This window comes from Telmatherina bonti (assembly GCF_933228915.1).
Source record: "Telmatherina bonti genome assembly, chromosome: 7".
NCBI classification, from domain to species: Eukaryota; Metazoa; Chordata; class Actinopteri; order Atheriniformes; family Telmatherinidae; genus Telmatherina; species Telmatherina bonti.
Genome location: NC_136625.1, coordinates 23,525,573 through 23,552,540, shown reverse-complemented (window position 1 = coordinate 23,552,540; position 26,968 = coordinate 23,525,573). Strand labels below are relative to the sequence as shown.

The 26,968-nt window shown below is 40.9% G+C and overlaps 1 protein-coding gene across 1 annotated transcript; it reads right to left on the bottom strand.

Annotated features, from left to right (window-relative positions):
* Positions 1–597: 597 nt before the first annotated feature.
* Positions 598–26,162, bottom strand: LOC306758485 (uncharacterized protein; the record flags this gene model as incomplete). The annotated part of the gene is made up of 43 exons (XM_079243812.1): positions 598–858; positions 940–1,223; positions 1,335–1,523; positions 1,854–1,970; positions 2,110–2,247; positions 2,380–2,487; positions 2,570–2,725; positions 2,857–2,964; positions 3,173–3,301; positions 3,542–3,613; positions 6,078–6,185; positions 7,068–7,175; positions 7,368–7,442; positions 8,137–8,200; positions 12,333–12,511; positions 12,634–12,744; positions 13,309–13,449; positions 13,594–13,761; positions 13,847–14,011; positions 14,177–14,395; positions 14,668–14,769; positions 14,929–15,000; positions 15,171–15,360; positions 15,552–15,658; positions 15,863–15,935; positions 16,038–16,189; positions 18,406–18,495; positions 18,761–18,931; positions 19,314–19,412; positions 20,150–20,213; positions 20,412–20,465; positions 20,555–20,599; positions 20,683–20,754; positions 20,834–20,878; positions 21,021–21,104; positions 21,419–21,454; positions 21,554–21,616; positions 21,934–21,969; positions 22,109–22,174; positions 24,842–24,958; positions 25,405–25,449; positions 25,650–25,784; positions 26,109–26,162. 43 exons carry the CDS (start codon positions 26,160–26,162, stop codon positions 598–600), a joined length of 4,872 nt encoding a protein of 1,623 aa, XP_079099938.1.
* Between the last annotated feature and the right edge of the window lie 806 nt (positions 26,163–26,968).

The following is a 26,968-nucleotide window of genomic DNA, read 5'->3' as shown; positions in this document are numbered from 1 at the left end:
CTTTTTGTGTGTATAAATGTGCACTGTGAAAAGGTAGAGAGCACCGCACTGTCAGTCCCCTGTCTTATTGCACTGAGTGTTCTCTTGTTTTGCGTTATGAAAAAAGAAAAGGAAAAAACATGTTTGAGGAAAAAAGTACTGTATTCTGATTGTCACTTGGGTTCTGTTGAGAGAAATAAATAAAATATGAACTTGAAAACTGCGATGAAAAAAACAGCATGCTGTTGAATTTATTCATGTTTTGCCTATCCTGGGAGTTTTCTATTGCAGCTTGTGTTTTCAAGCGTCCTAGCCATTGGACTCTGAATGACTCACTCTTTTTAAAAATAATTTTAATTGAGTAGGAACATAACAAGGAGGAAAAAAATATAAACGTTTTCTGAACATTTTTCTAAAATTACTTAAATTTCTTAAAGTAAAAAATCAAGTAAAAAATTAAGTCATAGCATTAAGTACATACAAAAGAAAAAACAAAAAAACACCAAACATCTTCAGAAATAACCAGCTATTACCCTGAGGCAAAATCTGAGTAAGATTTTTAAGTATGGACCATCTTAAAAGGTGTTAGAATATACAACAAAAAATGGTTGAGGTACATCATTTTTTTCTGATGCAAACATTACACCGGCTGGTCTTGTGTCGTTGCTCATCAGCAGCTTTGATGGTGCTCGTATTTGCTGTGATGAACTGCTCCGTCTGACGCACAGTAGTCAGCCAAAAACTGTAGAGGTTGGCAAAGTAATGGCAGGACCCCCTCGCACCTTGACACTCAATGAACGGGTGAGTTCGGAAATCCTTAAGGCAACTGCCTGAAGAAGACAGAGACTGTCCACCACCCTCGTCGCCTGCCCCTGTGTGCTGATGGCCGAGAGGTACGGGGTGTTCAGTGAGGTCAAAGTAAATATATTTTTCTTCAATACCATTGAATAATCAACTCACCAGTAGGAAGGAGTACCCTGTCCACAAACTCCTCCAGCCAGGCGGGCATGGAGGGATCACACGATCCTGACTGTGAAAAGCCACCGCAGATGAAACCATCTCACAGACCACACAGCGGCTGATATGGCTCTTAATTTCTGAGCCAAAGAGTGGCATCATGGGTATAGGAGCAGTAGTGGAGAGCCAATAGGATTTGTCATTGCGATTAGAGTAGCGGCAGATTCCTTTGTTGCAATAAGAGAAAGGCATTGTGGAGAAAATGGGGAGGCAAGAGCCAGGTTGGCCTGCAGAGAGTGGAGGGAAAAGAGAAATGATAAAACATATGGAGAGAAGGGCTTTTCAAACCACAAAGGTATTTAATTAACTACTTTGAAAAGGGCAGGAGAGACACTTACCCAGATCTTGTGTGTGAGCCTTTTCTTGCCCCTCCAATATAATGAGACTGTATCCTACCCAAAGTTGGTTACTGCTGACTGGGCACTGTGGCACCACAACTGACTGGCTGTGGATAACTAAAAGGAAACCAGACCTTGATGGTTCTCTCCAACCTGGTGCTCCTTGATCACCAGGGGGACCTGGGATACCTGAAATTTAGAGAGTTGACAAAGGGTTTTATTTTTAATCATGCTAAAACATGATTTTATTTAACAAAAAAGAAAGAAAGAAAAACAAACAAACCCATATTACAATATGCAGCATATGGACAAACAAGGTGAAATTAAATCCAAAAAGAAGAAAAAAAAAACTGATATGCATTATGTGTATGTTGCCACAATGTGAATGCAGTTTTACTCAGATTACATATGGAGTATAACAGTATAGAATGCAAAACAATAATGACATATAGAGTTGATTATGAGAATATAGTCACTTCACAGATTTGAAAAGTTAAACTACTGTATATGATTTTCCACCTTGAGGCCCATTAAATCCTGGCACACCAACATCTCCTGGGTCTCCAACTGGGCCATTAAGACCGGGCAGGCCTGTTCTCCCTGGAAAACCCATAGACCCTTTGGGTCCCTTCTCTCCTTTAACATAAAAAGAAAAAAAACATTACATATGTACATGAACTGTAAAAGGGAAATGAGGATTTAAAAATACTACACAGCACAGATTTTTAAAATGCCAAGTAGAATTGTACACAAACAATACACAAAAAGTCCTTACCTTTTTGTCCTGGAGATCCAGGTGGGCCCACGTAACCTGTAGGTCCCACTGGTCCTGGGGGACCATGTAGTCCAGGAGGTCCATAGGGAGCTAAGCTTATGTCTATGTAAATTAAGTCACCTGGTGCACCTTTAGCACCTAGAAAAATCACCATAAAATGTATTTCCCGTAAACGAACATTCATATTTACTTTTTGTATTTAGTAAATAGTGCAGTGTATGTATATGATTTAGGTTTTTTTTGGTTTTTTTTTGCAACAGTGCCACTCACCTGTATCTCCAGCTGGGCCTTTTTGTCCCTTACAACCTTGAGGCCCAGGGAGACCTCTCTGACCTCTAGGTCCTGGTAGACCAACCGGACCAACAACACCTCTCTCACCTGTCATTGTTTTCAAACATTTTTTTAAGTGAATGGCAGCACTGTTAAACACTAATGGCATCACTCTTGCACTGTAATATACCCTTTGGTCCAATATGGCCACAGCAGGTCTGAAGCCCAGGAGGCCCTGGAACACCCTTATTTCCCTTTTGGCCTGGGAACCCAGGAAAGCCAATGGGTCCTGGGTCTCCCTTGGGCAAAATGTGACTTCCTGGTACCCCAGGTAATCCAGGAAGACCTGACAACCAATTTAAAATCACAGAAACTTAATACATGGTTTGTCATGCATATCAGCAGTGTGTATTCACAATAATCGACATAGGGTCCTTTTTCAGAAATGTACAATGGTGAGTATAATTAGAGACATACCTGGAGGTCCAACAGATCCTTCATATCCAATATCTCCGCTGTATCCTTGCAAAGGACTTTGGCATGCTTCACCACGATATCCAGGTTCACCTGGGTGGCCTGGGGGACCTAAAGAAAATACAAAGTGCAGTTCAGGTGGAAATGACCAATAGTCCAGAAATTAAGTGTAAACATATGCCAAATGAATAATATTTGTATTAATAATTAACCTGTCTCACTAAAGTAAAAATCGTGGAGAACTCAAACTGAAAACATTAGGCCACAAATGAAGTCAGATGCATGATAAATATAGAATAGTTTATAACAGCTGTAATACCTGGAATTCCAGTTGGTCCTCTTAGACCTTTAGCCCCAGGATAAGTACCTCCTGGAGGTCCTGGGATGCCCCTGGCACCTTTGACCCCAGGAAAACCTATTTCCCCAGGAGGTCCAGGAAGATCTATGCCTTGATTATAAGAGTTTTCACATAACACAGCATTACATAAAAAATGTGCTCAGCTCTCCTTTTGAAATAAGCACACATATGACATCCTTGATTATTCTGCTTCTAAGACTGGTTTTGCTTGAAAGTCTTAAGCTTTATAGTGAGTCGAAATCACACTCTTCAGCCTTCTTGTTAAGGGATGTTTTTGGAGTCCTATACAGTCAGGTCATTGCGAATATTAACACCAAAATTTCCTCTTACCACTTGCTCCCTTCATTCCTTTTGGACCTCTTAGGCCATCCAGACCATCTAAACCAGGTGGTCCAGGGGGCCCTATCATAAAATTAAAAGAAAAAAATACCTAATCACATATTGTTATTTTTTCTGTTAACTTTCTAATAAATCTCCAATCATGAGCATATTATCAACATCTAAAAGACAGAATACAGCTTACCTTATAGTCATACCCAAACCAGGTATGACCTTTTTTTCCCCCAATTCACTTAACAAGTCTAGACTTAGACTTGGCTCAACTAAAGGTTTGTGTACTAACAAATTCAATGGACACACATAAAAATGTACAATCTGATTTACTAACACCTGCTGAGGGCAACCTGAGGGTTGCGTCTTTCAAAGACATAGAATACTGCACTTGCAACTAGTATATTTATGTGAATGTATGTACAATACAAGGAGTTGACTAGCTATTTTGTATGTGTTGGGAGGAGAAATGTTAATATATTAAATCAGCACCTGAAATGGGATCTATCAAACCTAAAGGCGATTTAGCTCATAGAAGCTCTGCCTATATTTAACATCTCACAAGAACGCCCAGTCTGTGTATCATTGCGCAAATCGCTGTTTTTATTGTCACAAGAAGCAGACATTGAAACAAAGCAAGGAAATGTGGGGAACCTGTTTTTTACCCTTGTGTGAATATATTTGGGATGAAAGAGAACACAATCATCAAAAGATGTGACTCATCCAGATTTGCTATTTTGAAGCAAATGACAGATATTGTGTGTTACATCTTTTACCAGATCTGCTGTCCAAGTCCTACATGCCATGTGTCGCCAGATGGTCAGTTATTAGGTTTCCACGCACTCTGCAGTCATTTACTAAACAAGAGTTTTATTGCAGTTGTTACAGTTCTTAGAGTAATAGGAGCAAAAGACTGTCCATGTGCAGCTTGTGCCCCCTCGCAGACAGAGCATGTGTACAGAAATCGCAGGCACATGAATTTCCTTATTGTACAGTGAGTCTGCGATGCCACAAGCTTAATCGACCTTGGGTCAGCGTATGATTATTTTATTTTGTAAAACAGTTCTCCAAGGTGGGTGTAACTCAGGAGGAAGCGCTTTAGTCTTTCAACAGGAAAATTTGAAGATTGATTCCAGGCTTTCCCTGACTATGTGTCAAAGTGCTCTTTGGCAAGACACTATCCTGAAGCTACCCTCTGATGTGCCTATCAGGGTGTATAAGTCATATGTAAGTTGCTTTGGATAAAAAGCATCTCCTAAATGGGTGATGAATAGAAGGTTAGTGTTTCTTTAGACAACTGGCTTTTAGGTGACTCGATTGTTGAAATTCTTCATAGAAAAAAAAAAAAAAAAAAAAAAAAAGAATTAGGCAAGCGGCAACCTCCGGCAGTTAAAAGTGAAGCCTATGCGGAAGTGCATAAAACTGCAGTTTCCCCCTCATCCACTAGGGGCTGGTTGCAAAACAGAGCAAATCCCTATAGACTCCCATGTTAAAAAGACCAACTTCACGGCAGGAATAACATGTTTACAGCCTGGTTCAAAACCCCATTTTCGGTTAATAGGTCAGGTTTACCTTAATGACAACTGTTGGGGCAGTGAATTTTTTTCTAACTTGCCCGTTTTAAAGTAATTTAATCTCAAAGTTCGGCATATTTTGGGGCGTGTCCTTTTGATTGACAGGTACCAATCTCCGGCTTCAAGTCAGAAGGACGTAAAACAACCGCAGTTTTTAGTCAGTTAATAACGTGACTTAGCTTTAGCACACTTACCTCCTTTAGCTGGTTAGCTCCTGTTATTTCGGTTAGCTCTTAGCAACAGAAAGCTCGGAGTTCGCTCGATGTCAATCATCCACCATGACGCTCACAGCCCTCTCTCAGCTCCACCTCTTTGCCCATATTTGTATTTTCCGGGTGAGACGACGCACATGCCTCTGCCAAGATGGCGATGGTAGGAACCGCCCACCGAGCTTCAATTCAGCTCTTCAGAAACCTATGGGTGACGTCACGGAGGCTATGTCCACCTCTTTACATACAGTCTATGGAATTAGGTCTACATTAAAACACAAGACCATTTCATAGCCGTTCATGTTTTCTTTCTCTCTTTCTTTTTTTAAGGTGACAGTGCATAGCCCCTACACCCTTCTCCTCCACCTGTTTTATTTGCAGATGTTTTAGGATATGCCAGTAAGCTATTTCTTTTGGCTTCTTCTATTGTCTTTTATGTCATCTTTTGTTGGCATCATTTTACCAACAGCATAGACTTTTTCATATATTTGCTCTGGTAGTGTTTTTTTTTTTATGTTGCAGTCAGATTCTATTGCTGTAGGTCATATTTTCTCTCCAAACTCACCATGCGGCAAACTACAAAATGCACAAAATCTTCATTTAAATAGGGAGTCACAAACATGTTTTCACCTGCCGCTCATTTATGCAATCCTTGCTAGTAAACCACCCACAAACCACTAATCCGCCACACAAGCAAAATTCTAGATTGCACAGGCAAATTACTACTCACAAATTGATTTTTGGTATTAGTACCTTGTCTTCCATGCAGACCAGGGGGGCCCGGTGGTCCCACGTGTCCTTGATCACCTTGAGGACCTGGAAGACCTGGACGACCAGATGGGCCATATGGTCCTGGCAAGCCTGAGAGTACACATATTAAAAGTGCTCAAGAGATCATTTTTGACTGAATTACTGAATTCTGAATTACTAATTACTACTAAATATTCTAGGATAAAATGAGAATTCATGAAATTGTTAATGAGTAAGAAAAATGTAAAATTACTTCTTGCATTTTTTTGTGAATCACAGTGTTGTATATGTTGAAATGTAAAATAGTTTCTGACATAAATCACTTATTATATTTTCCCTCCTAAGGAGCAACATGAGACATATCAGGATAACTACACTTAGGATGATAAAGGTTTGAAGAATAACACTCTCTGCAGAAGCCAATATATTGTAAAGTAACACCATTGCTGCTGAGCTTCTTGATGGGTATTGTGCAGACATCAAGAACGTCATCAAGAACAAGCCAATGATAATTCACTTCTCATTCCCACTGAGTTGATGCCTGGTCCACTGAAATATCATGCTGTTCAAATGAAATATTTTGAGAGAAGTTCGGTAATAAATGCAGCAGCGTTTCACAGTGTTTAAGAGAATTGTAATTGTGTGTGAAATGTTTCAGAAAATAATGTCAGCAGTTGAATGAACTTTCAGTGATATATTCAGTTGAGTATTTGAGTACATTCCAATAGCATGTGAGAAAACCTTTCAGCAGCTTGTATGAAAGCCTTACACTTTAGTTAGCAAGGGGTTTTATACAATGTGTGAAAGAGTCCAGAATCATAGATGCCTGTCTGTAATGTCGAAACAATGTCCCTGACAGTGCCTCATAGAAAAAGAACTGAAACCAGAACCTTTTGCTGTGAGGTTCTACTGCTAATCTATACAGGCACGCCACCCATATGCAAGAGAGAAAGATTTAACTGATGTTAACCCTAAAAGTTTACTGAGAATTACCTGGTCCTCCTTGTTGTCCTGGTTCCCCGATACTGCCTGGTGCTCCATGCTGTCCTGGCTGACCCCTGGGTCCTGGGTCACCTGGATCTCCTGGACTCCCTCTTGATGCTAGAGAAAATGACTATGTAGTTAGAACTGTAAAGTGCGAAAAAAAAGTCATATTTGTGGATATATTTGAGAAATCCCATAAGGGCCAGGATGTGCTTGATAGCCAGTCACAATAATAAAAATTTCTATTTATTCATCCGAGGAATTATCTGTAACATTTCTTTTGTTTTTTGCGACATCTTGTTAACTTACAACTTGGCCCAATCTCTCCTGGCAATCCTTTAGGTCCTGGTAGACCAGGTTCCCCATAAAACTTTCCTTTTACTCCTGAAAAATGTTTTGTATTGTTAGCGTCAGTCCAAAAGAATAATCTATCCATTTATTTTTTGACCACTTAGACCAATTCAGGGTCACAAGAAACTGGAGCTTGTCCCAGCTATCATTGGGCGAGAGGCAGGGTAAACCCTGGACAAGTCGCCAGTCTATTGCAGCCAACAGACTAAGTAAAAACAAAAAAAGAGAATGTGTAAAAAAATCTATCTATCTATCTATCTATCTATCTATCTATCTATCTATCTATCTATCTATCTATCTATCTATCTATCTATCTATCTCTCTCTCTCTCTCTATATATATATATGTATATATATATATATGTATATATATATATATATATATATATATATATATATATATATATATATATATATATATATATATATATATATATATATAAGTATATATGTGCCATGTGCCCTGCCTTTGGCCCAGGGAATGGGATGGGCTCTTCCCCTATGACCCTTTGTTGGACTATGCGGTTTGGATAATGTTGAACGAATGAATATATGTACATATATATATATATATATGCATATATATATATATATATATATATATATATATATATATATATATATATATATATATATATATATATATATATATATGTACATGTATAAAATATAAAACATCTTCAATAAATTAAGTTCAACATCTCAAAGAAACATGTCTATTAACTTACCTTTAGCACCAGGAAAACCCCGTGGCCCTGGGATACCTGAGAGTCCGTCTGGACCTGGATCACCCTGTTAGACCAAGAAGACACTATTTAGCCTTTCTTCTGATATCTAAAATTGTAATTGGAACTTTAAAAAAAAAAAAAAAAAAAAAAAAAAAAAAAGCATATTTAACTCCTTGTCACTTGCAAATTTTCTGCAAAATGCATCTGGCCTTTTTTTTTAGATTTAATTTATTTTAAACATGGACACAAATATCAATAATTGGGAATAGCAATAGAAATTTAGGGAATAGAAATTCAGTTTGTCATTTGAAAAAGAACCTCGTTTTAGACTTCATCATCTGTTCTTTCATATGATTATTTTGACATGTTATCAGTTGAATACTTGACTTCTAAATAAAAAATTTTAATTTTCTGTACAATTTGTTCACCATTTTAAAATAACATAGGTACTTGACTGGGAATCATTATGTTCAAGGGCCTGGTGGACTGCATTCTGGAAACCATATGAAGTTTTCTCTAAATCGACCTCTATGATGACGACCAACCTGGGCATGAATGTTCCCTTGCCCGGACGCGGGTTACCGGGACCCCCCTCTGGAGCCAGGCCTGGAGGTGGGGTACGAGAGCGAGCGTCTGGTGGCCGGGCCTTCGCCCATGGGGCCCGGTCGGGCTCAGCCCGAAAGGGTTACATGGGCCCCACCTCCCGTGGGCTCACCATCTGCGGGAGGAGCCGTAGAGGTCGGGTGCAATGTGAGCTGGGCGGCAGCAAGGGGCGGGGACCCTTGCGGTCCGATCCCCAGCTGCAGAAGCTGGCTCTAGGGATGTGGAACGTCACTTCTCTGGTGGGGAAGGAGCCTGAGCTTGTGCGCGAGGTTGAGCGGTTCCGGCTAGATAAAGTTGGACTCACCTCGACGCATGGCTTGGGCTCTGGAACCAGTACCCTCGAAAGGGGCTGGACTTTCTTCCACTCTGGAGTTGCTCGTGGTGGGAGGCGCCGAGCAGGTGTGGGCATTCTCATCAGCCCCAAGCTTGGTGCCTGCACGTTGGGGTTTACCCCAGTGGATGAAAGGGTAGTTTCCCTCCGCCTCCGGGTGGGGGGACAGGTCCTGACTGTTGTCTGTGCTTATGCGCCGAACAGCAGTTCAGAGTACCCACCCTTTCTGGAGTCCTTGGAGGGAGTGCTGGAGGGTGCTCCTTCTGGGGACTCCATTGTTCTGCTGGGGGACTTCAATGCTCACGTGGGCAATGACAGTGAGACCTGGAGGGGAGTGATTGGGAGGCATGGTCCCCCCCCCTCTGAACCCAAATTATGTTTTGTTATTGGACTTCTGTGCTCGTCATGGATTGTCCATAACGAACACCATGTTCCAACATAAGAGTGTCCATATGTACACCTGGCATCAGGATTCCCTAGGCCGCAGTTCGATGATCGATTTTGTAGTCGTATCGTCGGACCTGCGGCCACATGCCTTGGACACTCGGGTGAAGAGGGGGGCGGAGCTGTCAACTGATCACCACCTGGTGGTGAGTTGGCTCGGATGGTGGGGGAGGAAGCCGGTCAGATCTGGCAGGCCCAAACGTGTTGTGAGGGTCTGCTGGGAACATCTGGCTGAGTCCCCTGTCAGAGCGAGCTTCAACTCCCACCTTCAGCAGAGCTTCGAACATGTCCCGAGTGAGGCGGGGGACATTGAGTCCAAATGGGCTGTGGTTGTAAGGTCGTTGGTGCCTGTCGTGGCGGTAATCCCAGGACTCGTTGGTGGACACCAGCAGCGAGGGATGCCGTCAAGCTGAAGAAGGAGTCCTATCGGGCCTTCTTGGCCTGTGGGACTCTGGAAGCAGCTGATGGGTACCGGCGGGCTAAGTGGCATGCAGCCTCGGCTGTTGCCGAGGCAAAAACTCAGGCATGGTAGGAGTTCGGCGAGGCCATGGAGAAAGACTTCCGGACGGCTTCAAGGAGATTCTGGTCCACCATCCGGCGGCTCAGGAGGGGGAAGCAGTGCTCCATCAATACTGTGTACAGTGGAGGTGGGGAGCTGCTGACCTCAACTCGGGACGTAGTGGGTCGGTGGAAGGAATACTTTGAAGACCTCCTCAATCCTGCCAGCACGTCTTCCGATGAGGAAGCGGAGCTGGTGGACTCAGGGGTGGACTCTCCAATCTCTGGGGCTGAAGTCGCTGAGGTGGTCAAAAAGCTCCTTGGCGGCAAGGCCCCGGGGGTGGATGAGATCCGCCCAGAGTTCCTTAAGGCTCTGGATGCTGTGGGGTTGTCCTGGCTGACACGCCTCTGCAGCATTGCGTGGACATCGGGGGCAATACCGCTGGATTGGCAGACTGGGGTGGTGGTCCCCCTTTTTAAGAAGGGGGACCGGAGGGTGTGTTCCAATTTCAGGGGAATCACACTCCTCAGCCTCCCTGGTAAGGTCTATTCAGGGGTCCTGGAGAGGAGGGTCCGCCGGATAGTCGAATCCCGGATTGAGGAGGAGCAGTGTGGTTTTCGTCCTGGTCGCGGAACAGTGGACCAGCTCTATACCCTCTTTGGGGTCCTGGAGGGGGCATGGAAGTTTGCCCAACCAGTCTACATGTGTTTTGTGGACCTGGAGAAGGCATTCGACCGTGTCCCCCGGGGGCTTCTGTGGGGGGTACTCCGGGAGTATGGGGTACCGGACCCCCTTGTATGGGCTGTCCGGTTCCTGTACGACAGGTGTCAGAGCTTGGTCTGCATTGCCGGTAGTAAGTCGGATTAATTTCCGGTGAGGGTTGGACTCCGCCAAGGCTGCCCTTTATCACCGATTCTGTTCATAACTTATATGGACAGAATTTCTAGGCGCAGCCGAGGTGTTGAGGGGATCCGACTTGGTGGCCTCAGGATTGGGTCCCTGCTTTTTGCGGATGACGTGGTCCTGTTGGCTTCATCTGGTCGTGATCTCCAGCTCTCGCTTGAGCGATTCGTGGCCGAGTGTGAAGCGGCTGGGATGAGAATCAGCACCTCCAAATCTGAGACCATGGTCCTCAGCCGGAATAGGGTGGATTGCCCTCTCCGGGTCGGGAGTGAGGTCTTGCCTCAAGTGGAGGAGTTTAAATATCTCGGGGTCTTGTTCATGAGTGAGGGAAGGATGGAGCGTGAGATCAACAGACGGATCGGTGCGGCGTCTGCAGTAATGCGGGCTCTGCGCCGGTCTGTCGTGGTGAAGAAGGAGCTGAGCCAGAAGGCGAAGCTCTCGATTTACCAGTTGATCTACGTTCCTACCCTCACCTATGGTCATGAGCTGTGTGTCGTGACCGAAAGAACCAGATCTTGTATACAGGCGGCTGAAATGGGTTTCCTCCGCAGGGTGGCCGGGCTCACCCTTAGAGATAGGGTGAGGAGCTCGGTCATCCGGGAGGGGCTCAGAGTAGAGCCGCTGCTCCTCCGCATCGAGAGGAACCAGTTGAGGTGGCTCGGGCATCTGGTCAGGATGCCTCCTGGACGCCTCCCTGGTGAGGTGTTCCAGGCATGTCCCTCTGGGAGGAGACCCCGGGGAAGACCCAGGACACGCTGGAGGGATTATATCTCTCGGCTGGCCTGGGAACGCCTCGGGATCCCCCCACAGAGTTGGCAAATGTGGCTGGGGAGAGGGAAGTCTGGGCTTCCCTGCTAGGCTGCTGCCCCCGCGACCCGACCCTGGATAAGCGGCAGAAGATGGATGGATGGATGGATGGATGTATCTAACAGAGTCGCTCAACTATAAAGATAAAATGTAGATAATGTTTAATCAGAAAGAAATACAGGATGTACACTACCACTCAAAACTTTGGACTGCTTTCCCATTGGTTTTAGTGGGACAGTTAACTAACAGAAGAAATATCAGCAGTTTTGGTTTTTATTTTTTCCTTTCATTTCATATATCTTTATTGTCTCATTTAAGATTAGGTTTACTCTAATTTGAGCTTTAAAAATATTTTTAGCTTTGTTTTATTTGCCAGTATCTATTTGTTTTCATTCACTATATTTTAAATATTCATTTTCATATTATTTCTTACTACAACTATTTACCATTTGACTATTTAACCAAACATACATTTTATTTCAGTACATGTATTTAAATTGTATAAAGTTTGGACTTGAGTGGCAGTTTGTTACATGCTGAAAATGTAATAAACCAAACACAATTAACTACAACAGAAATATGAAACAATAAATTAGCTTCACTGTGTACCTGATCTCCTTCGTCTCCAGGATATCCTATGGGGCCAGGAAACCCTTTATGTCCAGGAAGTCCAGGAGATCCTGGTATTCCTGCTCTGCCTGGAGCACCAGTAAAGCCCTTAAGTCCTGGTAGACCAGGCCATCCATCAGGCCCTGAATCACCTGGTATACCTGGTGCACCTTTTGAGCCTGGAAGTGACCAAAACATTATTATGATACAATTCTGCTTATACTAGTATAAAATCTACCTTTCTTGTAAATAAAATTAAAACAAACAGTTTCAAGAAGTAAGCAGGTTAAAGTGCCATTGCCTGGAAGTCCTTGTACCCCTGAAGGCCCTCTCTTTCCTTGAAGTCCCAAAGGGCCTTTTGTCATATTGCCAACCACAGATTTCCCTGCTATTCCTGGGGGTCCAGATACACCTGGATAGACCACAGAGTCCAGACACAGAAAACACAGCACAAAAACCAAAACAAAGGTCAGACACCCTTCTAATTTGAATCTCACAACTCTGGTCCTTATGGAGGTTAGCTGCTTTCAAACTGGTGTCTACAACTTGTTGTAGTGCATATTATCACCCTGCCAAGGGACATGAATTATTTCACATCTGCATTTGTCTGTTTATCTGTTAGGATAATGCGACTTGGAAAAGAAAGGTTTGGAGACATCCTAACCTGAACTAATTTAATTGTGAGCTAATATGAACTTTCACTAAAATAAATTTAGCCCAATCAGCTTCTCTCCCAGGTAACCACACCTCCAAGAGAACACCTCATGCGCCATATGCACTCTCTCCCTAAGATTTTCCAAAGGGCAGTAAATCCTCTTAAGAGTCAAATTTCTTTTACTGATTTCTTTGTCTCTGTAAGACAGCAGCAACACAAAAGACTGAAAAAACTGACACAGACACAGAGCCCCAGATATGTACTAAAAACTACAAACAGCACTTGTTGAGAATGAGTAGACAACTTTACATCAAGACCCACCTTTATAGCCACGAAGTCCTGGATCTCCTGGATCACCTGGGTATCCATTATAACCTCTCTCTCCCTGTTTACCCCTCAGTCCTGGAGGTCCAGGAAGCCCTTGTATACCTGCTGATATTCTGCCAGGGGGCCCCCTTTCACCTACATTAATTAAAGAGATTTTTTCTTTATATTAAAGACACACTAAATGAGATATTAGATGTAGCAAACCGTCATACATATTTAAGTCTGACAACCCTGGTTTAAATAATTAAAAGACATGCTGTTGACATGCCACTGACTTGCCTTTGATTCCTGAATGACCTATAAAACCTGGATCTCCTGGGGGTCCAACAGCACCTCTTGGTCCTGCTGGGCCTGGGACTCCAGGTGGACCAGAAAGACCTGGTGGACCCTTCTGTCCACGGCCAGGTGGGCCTATATTTCCTTTCACACCCTTCTGACCAGGGTAGCCTGTGCAATATTGTAACAAATCACAGAACATAATTATGCATGAATCTATGTGTGTCTCTGAACTATTTATCAAATATATGCTCACCTGGTTTTCCCCTCAAACCAGGGTTTCCTGGACGTCCTGAAGGACCTGGCAAACTTATCACATCACACAAAGTGCAGGGTGGACCTGGGTGACCAATGTCTCCAGGGTCACCGTTGATCCCTGGGTCTCCTTTGCGTCCTGGTGCTCCTGGTTGACCTTGTACGCCTGTAATTTATCCATCCCCAATGATCATCATACTGTATCTTAATATACCAATATAACTGGAAGAACACTGCGAGTTGAGGATCTTTTTGTCTGCTTTATGTAGTATTAACTGAAGCCTAAAAGGCTTGAGATTTGTTTGTGTTTACATATATCAGTACTTGTTACCTGGAGGTCCTGGGTTTCCAGGAGCACCGGAGATTCCTTTCTTTCCCACAGCCCCACGGGGCCCAGGTAGGCCAGGCACACCTGGTGGGGCATTGAGAATTTCTCCTGGAGCACCCTTCCTCCCTGGTAGTCCAGGTAATCCAGGAAGGCCTGGTGGGCCATCAACAGTAGTTCCACTGACACCAGGGTAACCTGGATCCCCATTTAAACCTGGTAACCCTTTGACAAACAAGAATGGACTATAAACAAACAAACAACTGGATAACTAGTTGTTTGTATTTCGAATGATATACATGTATGTATATATATATATATATATGTATATATATATATATATATATATATATATATATATATATATATATATATATATATATATATATATATATAGAGAGAGAGAGAGAGAGAGAGAGAGAGAGAGAGAGAGAGAGAGATCTATATAGATAGATAGATAGATGGATGGATATGTATATAATATAATAGAACATTACCTGGTATTCCTATCCCACCACCGTCATCTCCTTTCATGCCTTTTTGGCCCGGTTGTCCTGGTGCCCCTGGAAAACCATCTCTCCCAGATTCACCTGGAATCCCTATGAAGAGGCCACAACATGGAAGCTGAAATTGTATCAGTAAAAAGTTTGTTGACTGACATAGATTTTGTAAACTGATGACAAGGACCAATGACTGGAAAAAAACAATGTTGAAAAGGAAGCTTAAAAAATAGGGTCAAGAAATATGGCATAATTTACCTAGTGAACCTTGATCGCCTTTAGGACCTGGTGGGCCAAATTCGTCTTCATCACAGCATCTCTCCGGTTCACCTAGTCACACAACAACAAATTTCTATAGGTCACAGACCTTGCCAAATTAGAAATGGGTGGGTAGTTTCATCTTAGTATAGGGGTGCCCAAAGGTGTTCCTTGAGGGGCGCCTGCAGGACTGCAGCCCTCGATGACCAGTGCTGGGCACCCCTGGCTTAGTGAGTCCTGACCTGGAGGGCCTGGTCGTCCAGGAGGGCCTGGTGCACCAGGAAGTCCTGGATTTCCCTGAGATCCAGGTAACCCCACTGGGCCTGGGAAGCCAGGACCTGGGGGACCCCTAGGTCCTGGGAATCCTTTGTCCCCACCAAGACCTGGGTAGCCTTTAGGACCACGTGTTCCTGGATACCCTTGTCCATCACCCTGAAAAAATATTGGAATATATCAAAAGAACAGACTCAAACACTTACAAAAGTAGAGCCCAAGACATGGAAAATTGGAATAGGTGTTCTACAAGTAGTGGAATTAATAATTATTTAACTGTATCAAATAATTGCTTCATTTAAAAAAAAAAAACACACATTTCATTGAATTTAAACTGTACACAAACTCACTGGTGGTCCAGGATCCCCCACAATCCCAGGGATACCATCTTCTCCTGGCCTACCTATCAGTCCAGGAGAGCCGGGGTATCCAGGTTCTCCTCTGTCACCTTTAGCACCTTACATAAACAGAAAATAACAAGGTTATAAATGTTAAATAACTAGAAATATAAGTTATCTTCTGAAAGGCTTAACTTATATTTAATATAGATTTATTGCACTAAACAGTGTGAAGAGTACATCTTGCACTGGTTGCCTTTCTTCAGTGTTTACAAAACACAAGTTTGTAAACTTTGTGCAGTACAATTATAGCAAATCCTCACCTTTAGCGCTCCCTATAAAAGAGTCACCTTTCTGACCCTTTTGACCCTTTGACCCTTGAATTCCTTGGTAGCCCTGTAAAAAAAATTAAGATGAATGTAAAACCTTTTTGTGTAGTTATTACAAAGACTGAACTCTTAAGGAAACGGTGCCTGATATAAGTAATTATTTCCTTACTTGTGGTCCGCTGGGACCATCATCTCCATTCAACCCTGGGTCCCCTTTAAGTCCTGGAGCTCCTGGTAACCCTGGAGGGCCTGGATAACCACTTGGACCAGGAGGTCCTACACTTCCCCTATCATGAATGCATGTACATTCCCCTGGACAACCTTTAGACATGAAAATGACATCTCTAATGACTCTAATTATACTCCTTCAAAATCTACTGCAGGACTAAAATTGTAAGAAAAACAATGACAAGGATAAGCAAGATATCACATTTCATAGACAGAGGAAAACACCCTTTATACTTTGAAAACAGGGCATAAAATTTATCTATCATGCTTTTGTACACTTAGAAAATGTGCACAATGTCTCTGCTGGAGGACCAGGTGCATGGAAGACTCTAGAGTGAGCAAACTTTCAGGGACAATCAGCTCTTTAGCCGGTTCCAACTGCCTGTGCTGTGCAGCAGGAGTATCCACACCATGCCAGGAAGATCCAGGTTGTGCTATTCCCTCCGCAAGTACTTAAAAATGGCACCTTCAAATGGGGAACTGCCTGAAAACTTGGGACTGCTATCTCTTTTTTCCAACCCAGAACGCAGAGGAACTGAACTATGAGTGACACAGCCAGACATGCCTTGGTGGAGTGGCCCATTGGACTGCTGAAGGACAGGTGGATGTGCCTTGATGCACAGAGGAAGCTGTTACACACATGCAAAGGTGTGCAAGATCACGAGGACATGTGCTGCATAACATGGCACTAAATGAGAACATGTCATGACCACCAAAGACAAGTGCTGTTTTCCCTGACCTCAAATCCATCCGTTCATGTTAGCACCACACGCTGCTGCTTTATGCAGCATCTAGAAGTGATACAAGAGGCGGAGAATTCTTATTTATTCACAAGCTTTTCTTTTAGTGTAATTTCGGTCAGTGTGATCTTTATTTCTCCCCAGTTCCTGCACCACCTCCTTGATGGCGTTGATTGTGTCCTTCTGCAAGGATGTTGTGGGTGACACAAGGTCACTTATGAGTCGCAATGACAGGAGCTTTCCCATGCTGACGCTCCTCTGTCTTTCTGGCTAGGCCTGTCATGGTAAAAAATTTAGCTATGTGATTAAATGTCTCAGAAATTATTGCGATAGATGATAATATTCCGCTAAGCAATTATTGTTGTCATTTTGAGACCATTTTCAACTAAAATAACAAATTGGCCATGATTATGCAAGTACACCCTTTCAAGGATCAACATAATTTAATTTCTAAAGAACATTTAGCTCAATGTGCAAAATAGTTTATGCATATCCAGTCCCCAGTCAGCTAAAACACATCAGGATTTCTCATGGGGTTATGGCAGTCTGGTTATCTGGAACATGTGGTTTTCAAACACTATGTAACGCAGTTAGATAGTCTATGGTCAAGCTCATATATGGGGACATGTTTGGACTTGACCCGAGGTGGAATGGTAAAACTGAATGCCTTTGATTGCCTTCAGTATGTCATTTTTCATGTTATTGTGAAGTTGTGGACTAGCCGTTTGTAACATGTATGTGCATCCATGCAGATTGTTGATGTCTTTTTTTCCCAGCTGGAAAAACTGCAGTTGACGATTTTGTTTTAAGTGCAGATGGAAGCTTGTTGTATTGCTGTGTTTAGTTAATATTTTTTTTAAAACAAATGCTGCACTCACTCGGAGTGAGCAAGAGAAAAAGAAAGACAAATGAAAATGATTGCTTCTGGCAAACTTATTGCGCACATTTTTTCTTATCGTGCAATTAATGGACTTCAGCAATGCTTGGGCACATAAGGCTCATCTGGTTCTAAGAAACCAACAGTGTACAAAATAAAATCCATACACCATTACACTACCACCAGAATTAACCATTGATAAAAAAAAAATAAATAAATAAAGCCTTGCTAGCCAAGATGAGTCCTGCTGCACTTTTCTTATTTTCTCATTTTTGAACATTTTCTATGAACCCTACATATGAAAATCTCAGATTAAGAGACTAGCCTGCTTGGCACTAACAGCTGTTTTTTCTACACTGTTATGTGTTAATTCAAATTATTTTTTTCCATTATGTTCCACTCTTAAGTGTTTTCATTTTAAAGGTTTTTTAATGGAGGCATAGATGCATATGTGACAAGTACATGATCCACATTAGACTAAGTTAACTTCTTTGATTTGAAATGACATAGTACACAATCGTTCATTCATTTTCTATGCTACTTAATCAAATTAAGGGTCACGGGGAAGCTGAAGCCCATCCCAGCAATGACCAGGACAGAGGTTGGGTACAACCGGACAGTCTATCACAGCAGAATACAATCTGTGTTTTAAATGTAGATTAATTGCAAAAGATTTAATAGTTAAAGATTACCTTTAATTCCTCTAAAACCTTTGTTTCCAGGTAATCCTATGGGACCATCATCTCCTGGCTCTCCTGGCTCGCCAGGTTCACAATAGTAGTCTGAGACATTAACCAGCAAGAGATGACATCACAATTAACATCTACAAGCCATTTGAATGAATAGTTGAGTATTTTTATGAGAACGTAAATAGTATTACCTCCACATCCTGGTGATATCCCATCATGTTGGTCATACATTGTGCAGACACAGAAACAGAAACCAAGAAATAAGCGTTTCTCAAATAAATTTGCAATTGTATGCGATTAACTAGCACAAATAGGAAATGCTTGTATAGTGAAGAAAATAAAGTGATCACAGATATACCTGGAGGACCAGGGAGGCCTGTGACACCTTTAGGTCCTGGGAGTCCTTTTGCTCCCTTGGATCCCGGAAACAGAATAATTTCATATTCATTGTACCTCCCAGGGTCTCCCTTGTTGCCCTTTTCACCACGGGGACCTGGTGGACCAGGTAGACCAGGCAGCTCATATACCTCTAAAAAAGTACGAGAAAATATGTAAACGTACAAGTAATTATTAACTGAGACCTGCAATTTTTAAAAAAAAAATGTGCTCAGGAAAACCACTGATGATGGAATTAAAAACAACATTTTAGGCATCACAATAATTTCCATCACAGTTACATAAATCTACATTTTGTGAATGCCCAAAAGAGAGCATTATCATTATTGATGCACTACATAGGCGTTTTTAGCCCATTTTGGGGGGTGCTGAAGCACCCTTAGACTGAAGCAAAGCACCCCAAAAATCTGATTTGTTATTTTCTTCGAGTGTATGCATTTAAAAAAAGAAGAAAAAAAACTCAAACAAGACTTTAAAAAATACACTTTAAACTTAAGTAAACACTGAACTCTGACCTGATAACCCTGGTGGTCCTGGCGGCCCATGCATGCCCATATAACCAGGCTCCCCTGGTACACCAGGTAATCCTGGATATCCACGATTACCTTTAGCACCTGGAACCAAGTAAGAAGGATCATAACACTTCTAAAATCACATGTATACAAACAGACAAACAGATAAGCAGGCAGGAGTGCAAAAAGACAGACAGACAGACAGATAGACAGATAGATAGATAGATAGATAGATAGATAGATAGATAGATAGATAGATAGATAGATAGATAGATAGATAGATAGATAGATAGATAAGAACAGTAGTTAATAGTGTCAACTAGGGATGCACGATCCACTTTTTGCGAGTTCTGATCCAATACCTTTATCTGAAATTTGAATATCTGCAGCTACCAATAATTGCTGATACCAAATCTGTTTATGTAAACATTTATTAGGATGTACTAAATTACTCATCCTTTTTTTAAGTTACCTCGCCAATACGATTATAATAACATTACAGATCAAACCATTCCAACAAGTTTTATTTCGATTTGACACATTTTATCTAAATACAACTATACATGTACAAAGATCTTGCTTTTTGTGTTACAAAAAATGTCACTTTTTAACATTCATGGCATTTACTTATTTTAAAACACATCCGAAGCATGTAATCAAACATATCTGCACTGGCTTGACTAGTGTGGTATCAGGTATCGGTTGTGGTAGCGGAACACTTTCATTAATACCAAGTACAAGTACTGATACATGGTATTAAGCTGATACCGATACTGATATTGGTATCGGTGCATCCCTAGTGTCAACTAAAAGGACTGCAATAGATGACGAAGTTTCACCTCTTGCTTCACTTCCATTATAAAACTCTAAAGGTCCGGGGGGACCTGGATCTCCTGGGTAGCCCTGTTAAGTGCAGGTGTGGAAATCAAAATTTTGAACACAAAATGTGTCTAATTCAAGAAATCTGTCTTTTTGTGAGGAAAGTGAATAATTGTTTCTGGTAATTGTCACTAAATATGACCATATTACCAACAGAAGGCATAAAAATGGATTCATTATTTATTGTGTTTTAATTTAATGTGATGGTTAAACTAAGTTTACCTTTTGTCCTGTTCTTCCTATCAGGCCTGGAAGTCCTTTGTCTCCACGTAAACCCTGAAAACATATGATTTTAAAATGACTTGGAGAACAAAGTGTTAAAGCACAGTGATGTACAGTAAATTTTAAAACTGCAACATTTGTACCTCAGGTCCTGTTAATCCATCTCTACCTGGAAATCCAGATGGACCCTGAGGATGTCATAAATGAGCTGAAAAATGTCATATTTTTATGTTTGTGTTACAAGACCGATGGGAGGATGTGAATAATCTACCCTGTTTCCTGGAAATCCCAGGATTCCTTGTTCTCCTTTAATTTCTTCAATGTTATAGTCTCCCCTTCCACCCTGATAAATAGAAAAAAAAAAAATTAATTATAAGCATTTGCCTCTCTTTTTCACACTTAAAGATTACAAGCTAACTTACACTTATACCCTTTGGTCCACATGGTCCTGGAACACCTGGGTTTCCCTGGAAAGCAAAAACAATTTAAAAAATCAAAAGAAAAAAAAAAGATTTTCAAATTAATCAGAAATTTGCTAAAATACCTAAGCACTCATATCCAGAAAAGTAGTTTCCTCAAAATCATAATGAATGAGAACCTAAACTTCACCTTCTGGCCTTTCGGGGAAAGAATGTGTGGAGGATATTCCACAACTTCCTCTGCTCCTGGTGGACCAGGCGGGCCCTGTTCACCCTAAAGTATGAAATTAAAGAAATAAATACATTTATTACAACACTAAGCTGGATTTGTATGCATATAAAAGTTACAAATAAAAAATACATATACAAAGCCAGAAACATCTGAATAGTTTTTTAAGGCCAGAGTGATTTCTTACATTATCACCTTTATCACCTACAAGTGATCTTCCTGGGTCACCCTGCACAGAAAGCAAAACCTGAATACCTTGGATTGAATTGATGTTAATTGTTACATGGACAAGTTATTTCATTATCAACCTCTTTTTTTTTCACTGAGTGCAATTATGAATTGAAAAGCACATTACTCACCGGCAGTCCTCTCACACCTTTAGGTCCTACGAAGCCCTAAGAGAGATAACAAGTGCATATTTTGCACTTGTGCACTATATATTACTTAGAAAGGTTACCATAATCTACAAAAACATGAACAGCAACTTTTTATACCTCCGGCCCAGTAAGGCCAGGAAGACCAATTTTGCCTTTAGGCCCAGTTACTCCTTGTCTTCCCTGAGATAATAAAATAAAAACATAAGAAAAAAGAAAAAAAAAACCACAAAAACAAAAGCAAGTAAGTAAATTGTACATACACATGCTCTCTCTCTCATGCACACACACACACACACACAAACACACACACATATATATATATATATATATATATATATATATATATATATATATATATATATATATATATATATATATATATATATATATATATATATATATATATATATATATATATATAAAAAATAAACTGGCATTGTATTACAGAAAACTCTTCATTTAGTGTCAAAGCAAGAAAGAAAGAATAAGAAACCTACAGGTGGACCAGGTTCTCCATCTTTCCCAGGCTCTCCCTGTTAAGAGAAAAGAGGAAGAGCACTGAAAGAAGATTTTTACTGGTATACATTATGACTATTGAGCACAGTGATCAAAGAGATATATGACATCAATGAAAGCAACAGTGCTTATAGCAATCTGCGCAGTATTACTTACAGGAAAACCTAGAAGGGTACCACCATACAAAGGTTCTCCCTTAGCTCCTTTCGGACCTGGTATCCCCTAACAAGAAAATTTGTATAAATTATCCTTTTAAAAACATAGTAAATAACATAAATGTATAAATGATCACCTTAACGTTTAGTTTAGGTTATTTATAAGGGCTTTATACGTGCTTGGTATGTGTACTTAATACCATTCTGATATAAATCAGCATGGGCATACAATTGGGTAGGAATGGTAAAAACATGTTCAACCAATGTGTAGCAAGTCCAAAGATGTCCCTATGGTTTTTCATTAATAAACGGCTGAGGCATAAAATCGTCTCTCTGTATCTGGAACAAGCGGTAACCAGTATAAGAAAGTCTGGCCTAATAACCAATATAAATTCATGTGATTGGATTTGTGCTTTCATTTGTTGCTAATATGATTGGCTATCACTGCAGTCCCTCTTTGAAGTATTTTGGCAAATTTGTTGTTGTGGTTTGTAGTTCACATATATGGAAGGCCGGTTGCGCCCAAAATGTGTGTCAAAACACATTGAAAATATGGCAAGCCGTTAGTATGAATAATCAGACATAAATTAACACAATATTCTAAACCGTAAATACCAAGATGTGCCATTTCTTTTGCATAAGCGTGTTGTGCATCTGAATGCACAGTGGCGTATATTATGGGCGCTCGTGCAAAAAGATGTGCAGTGGCATAAATTACGTGTGGTGGCATTTTATGCACATTTTATTTTCAAGAGGCTGTCTTCTGATTGCTCAATTACCAGATGTTCGGACATTATACCCAATCAATGCACAGCAAGGGCAGTCATGACCAAAAGATTGCTGATCCTTGGTGAAAGAGAGAAAGTACATACAAACACCTGCCATTCTGTTTCTGTCTTAATCCGACTGTGTTATACCTGTTGCTGGGCACGTTTGTGGATGATACTGAAATAAACAAAATCAATTAATCAAATATATAGTTAATTTATGTATTTTCTTTTGTTTGATCTCAACTTATCATGGATTGGCCAAAAAGAGTCGTTCTTCCAACTCATGTCCACAAACTCAGAAGACCTGATGCATGTCAAGCTTAAAGAACCAGTAAAGTCTTTCAAATATCTAGGCTCATGCTAAGTTTTGTCAAGCAGTGGAATATATGGTGTGATGGGGTCCTGTCTCCTGGTAGTGTTCAGGTCATCATTAGACTAACTTGTTCTCAGAACCCATTCAGACCTCCTTAACATCCATTGGTTGAGGACTTAAGCCATTTCGTTAAAAATTGTGGGGGCTGCAGGCTGCCTCACCATCAGTTGTTGGCAGTGGGTTTTATTAGTTGGCAAATATAATATTTATTATCATCAATGGGGTTGCGTTTCATCCATAGTTTTTATAATTAACTGGCGATTCAAATAACAAATAAAAAAATGTATTTATAAAAGGTCAATTCAGTAGATCTATCACTATTTCCCGATGAGCTGCGGTGAAGCTGTCCTTCCGAAAATAACCAGCAGATGGAAGCATCCCCTCTGTGGAGGATCAGCGGCCTGCTGCTTGTGTACTGTTTAAGATTTTTATCTTTTACTGGACAACTTCTGACAGTGTACAGTAGGTAGATCCAAAATGGCAGCACATAAAGTTCTGGGCTCTTTGTTTGAAAGTGGAAGGCTTTTTCTTTTTGTTTTAAAAGAACAACACAAACCTGCTTAAAGACAGTGATTCTGTGAACAACCAACAACTGATGGGTGAGGCAGCCTGCAGCCCCCACAATTTTTTATAAAATGAGTCCTCAACCAAAAGATGTTCTAGATGCACTCTGAACGCACTCAGAATGTGCTCAGAACGCGTTCAGAGCGCGTTCAGACCATCTTCAGAATGTGTAAAGATGTTTAGAACGCGTTCTCGACGTGCTTAGTACATGTATTTTCAAGACATTTTCATTGTTCCTTATATACCAAGCAGAGTACTTCGTTCGCAGACTGCAGGCTTACTTGTGGTTCCTAGAGTCTCAAAGAGCCGAGCAGGAGGCAGAGCCTTTGGTTATCAGGCCCCTCTCTTATGGAATAAGCTCCCAGTTAGTGTTAGGGAAGCAGACACCCTCCCCACCTTTAAGACTAGGCTGAAGACCTATCTTTTTGATAAGTCCTATAGCTAGGGATGGTTAGCATCCTTTAGTTATGCTGCTATAGGTTTAGACTGCTGAGGGACATTTCCTGATACACTGAGCTTCTTTCTTTTTCTCTTTATCTCTCCCTCAACATACAAGTTAAGGCTACAAGATTTACCAAACGGTTGTTGAATAATTAATAATTGAGCGTTGAGTGTGTTCACTGCTACGGCACTCAGAGGAATAGATAAACAATACCATGGCAGGTAATATGAAATTACCAGATCAGTTGTTCATTACACAAAAAAACACAGATATAAACTTCTGCTTTTATAGATATGACATTATATGCACATCTATTTTAAGTGCAAAAATATTTAAAATTAATAAATAAATAAACTTATTCTCCAAAGATCTGTGGGACACTTTTGTGTCTCTGCCAGTGTCAAAATCAAGCCAACTCCCATAAATCATTCATGGAGAATCTAGCAAATTATGACCACATTCAGTACAAAATAAACTTTTTCTTCTTTTCTGCTGATGTTTACTTTATTATTCAGTGTAAAGTACATGTATATGTGTATGTCATGTCTGTAGATCTCATTCTTGAAGAGCTGAAACAATACTTACAGGTGGCCCATGAAGACCATCCAAACCAGGCAGACCAGGATCTCCTGGTCGACCTCTTGTCCCATTACAACCATCCACTCCTGGCAAGCCAGGCTCACCACCTGGTCCAGTGTGACCCTGAGAAATGTAGGCCAGTTATGACAAAGAACTGCAGCATATTCAAAATGACAGTTCTTCTGTCCATCTCCACTTGTCATGGATATTTAAGATTCACGTTTTATCATTTTTGCAGCACTAGCTCAGTATTTCATAATTATACGGTACCTTAGATAGCCATTTATTATTTATTATGGCACACTCTCCCGATATAGCACCATAAAACATTGCAGAGACCCAGGCTGGTCCTATTGTTGCAGGGTTTCTAACATCTGTCCACCAGATGGCAGGGTAAATCCATGCTTCCACACTGCTTCAACTTTTCATACAATTGGTACAAACTGAAGAAGATTCAGGACTGGTTCAGTTAAAGAGTAACTTATTCACTTCAAAGTGTCAGTGTCAATGAGAACGGTTTTCTTTTGCCATTTTTGCCGAAACATCTACCAAAGCAGCAGTTAACTCACCGGGGAGCCATCATGACCAGGAAACCCAGGGACACCAGTCATACCCTGAAATGTTTTATAAAAAAGAATCTTTTACTCCCATCCTTTTGTCTCTCATTGACAATGTATAATTTTGAATAACTTTAATAATACATAGTGATTTACAATGACATTAATCAGCTAAAGTTGCATTTAATGTTGATTTTATGGTCTCTGTGTTTAACACAACATATGGGGATGATATGCACAGGAATGTGAATACTAACACGGTCTCCTTTTGGCCCCTCTAGGCCATATGATCCTGGTGCTCCCATCCTGCCCTTCTCTCCAGGTGGCCCTTCATGTCCCCTTGGTCCCATTGGTCCTTGAGGACCTTGCTGTCCTATCTTACCAGGTGGGCCCTGTAAGAGAAAAAAAAAAATTATCAAAAGGATAACTTCTTGAAGTGGTTAATCTAATTGTCTATTATTATTATTATTATTATTATTATTATTATTATTATTATTATTATTAATATTATTATTGTTGTTGTTGTTGTTGTTGTTGTTGTTATTGATAATAATAATAATTATTATTATTAACCTAACAAATAAACAAATATCTACAAATCAAGGATAAAACAAATGCTTGACATTAAAGAATAACATTTCTACTATAAGAGTAATTCCACACTATTTAAGTTGGTACTATAATGAGAAAAGGTAATGGAGTTCATACCCTTGCACCTTTGCCAGGAAAACACCGATATATTGAGCAGTCTCTGCCTTGGCACGGGACATCACTCCTACCCTTGAATCCCAAACACAGTGAATGATCAGCAGATACTAAAAGCTAAATGATACAAGTTTGTGGTTTGGGTTAGGTGTCACTTGTGAGCAACTAAGTACTTTGAGAAACAGTCTTGAGAATGAGCCTGTTTTTTCCAACTATGTACTGAACAGTTCTGATTAGGCTTGGGTAAATAAGAGCACTCTGACCTCAGAATTCTTTAGTGTTTTGACTTCCTGCTGAATCCCCCAGTTTGTGACTTCCATACCTTCAGATTACACATATTCCCGTCATTATGTGTGTGTTATGGGAGTTCTATGCTGTGGAGATATGTGTTACAAACATTCAGTAAACTGTTCTTACAGCTTTCCAAATATTTGGATGAGTTTATGTCGGTTCTAATGCACATCTGTTGATAACACTGTCTAGCTTTCGGTTTTGATTCCTAACCTTCATGAGAACCTCTCTATCAGTAAGAAAAACATACTTAAAAGCTTGTAACATTTTCCTGTGGCTTTTGTCCAGATCTTCAGAGAAGTGGAAATACATAGTGAGAAGGGGAAATAGTAGCTTGTCTCAACAAAGCAATCTATTAGTAACTCTGACCTAAAAGGAAACCTGAGCAATAATGTAATGCTGTACAGAGTATTTTGATGGCATGGTTGAGGCCTTATACCTCACTTGAGGGAGTTGTCACTAAAGATCTATGAAGGGTTCCTCTGAGGTATTTCTTTATCCTGTGATGAGACATTTATATCTTTGCAAAGTGCTTTCTTTCAGGCAGAAGGCACAAGCCCTGTTCAGTCAGTGCTGTTAG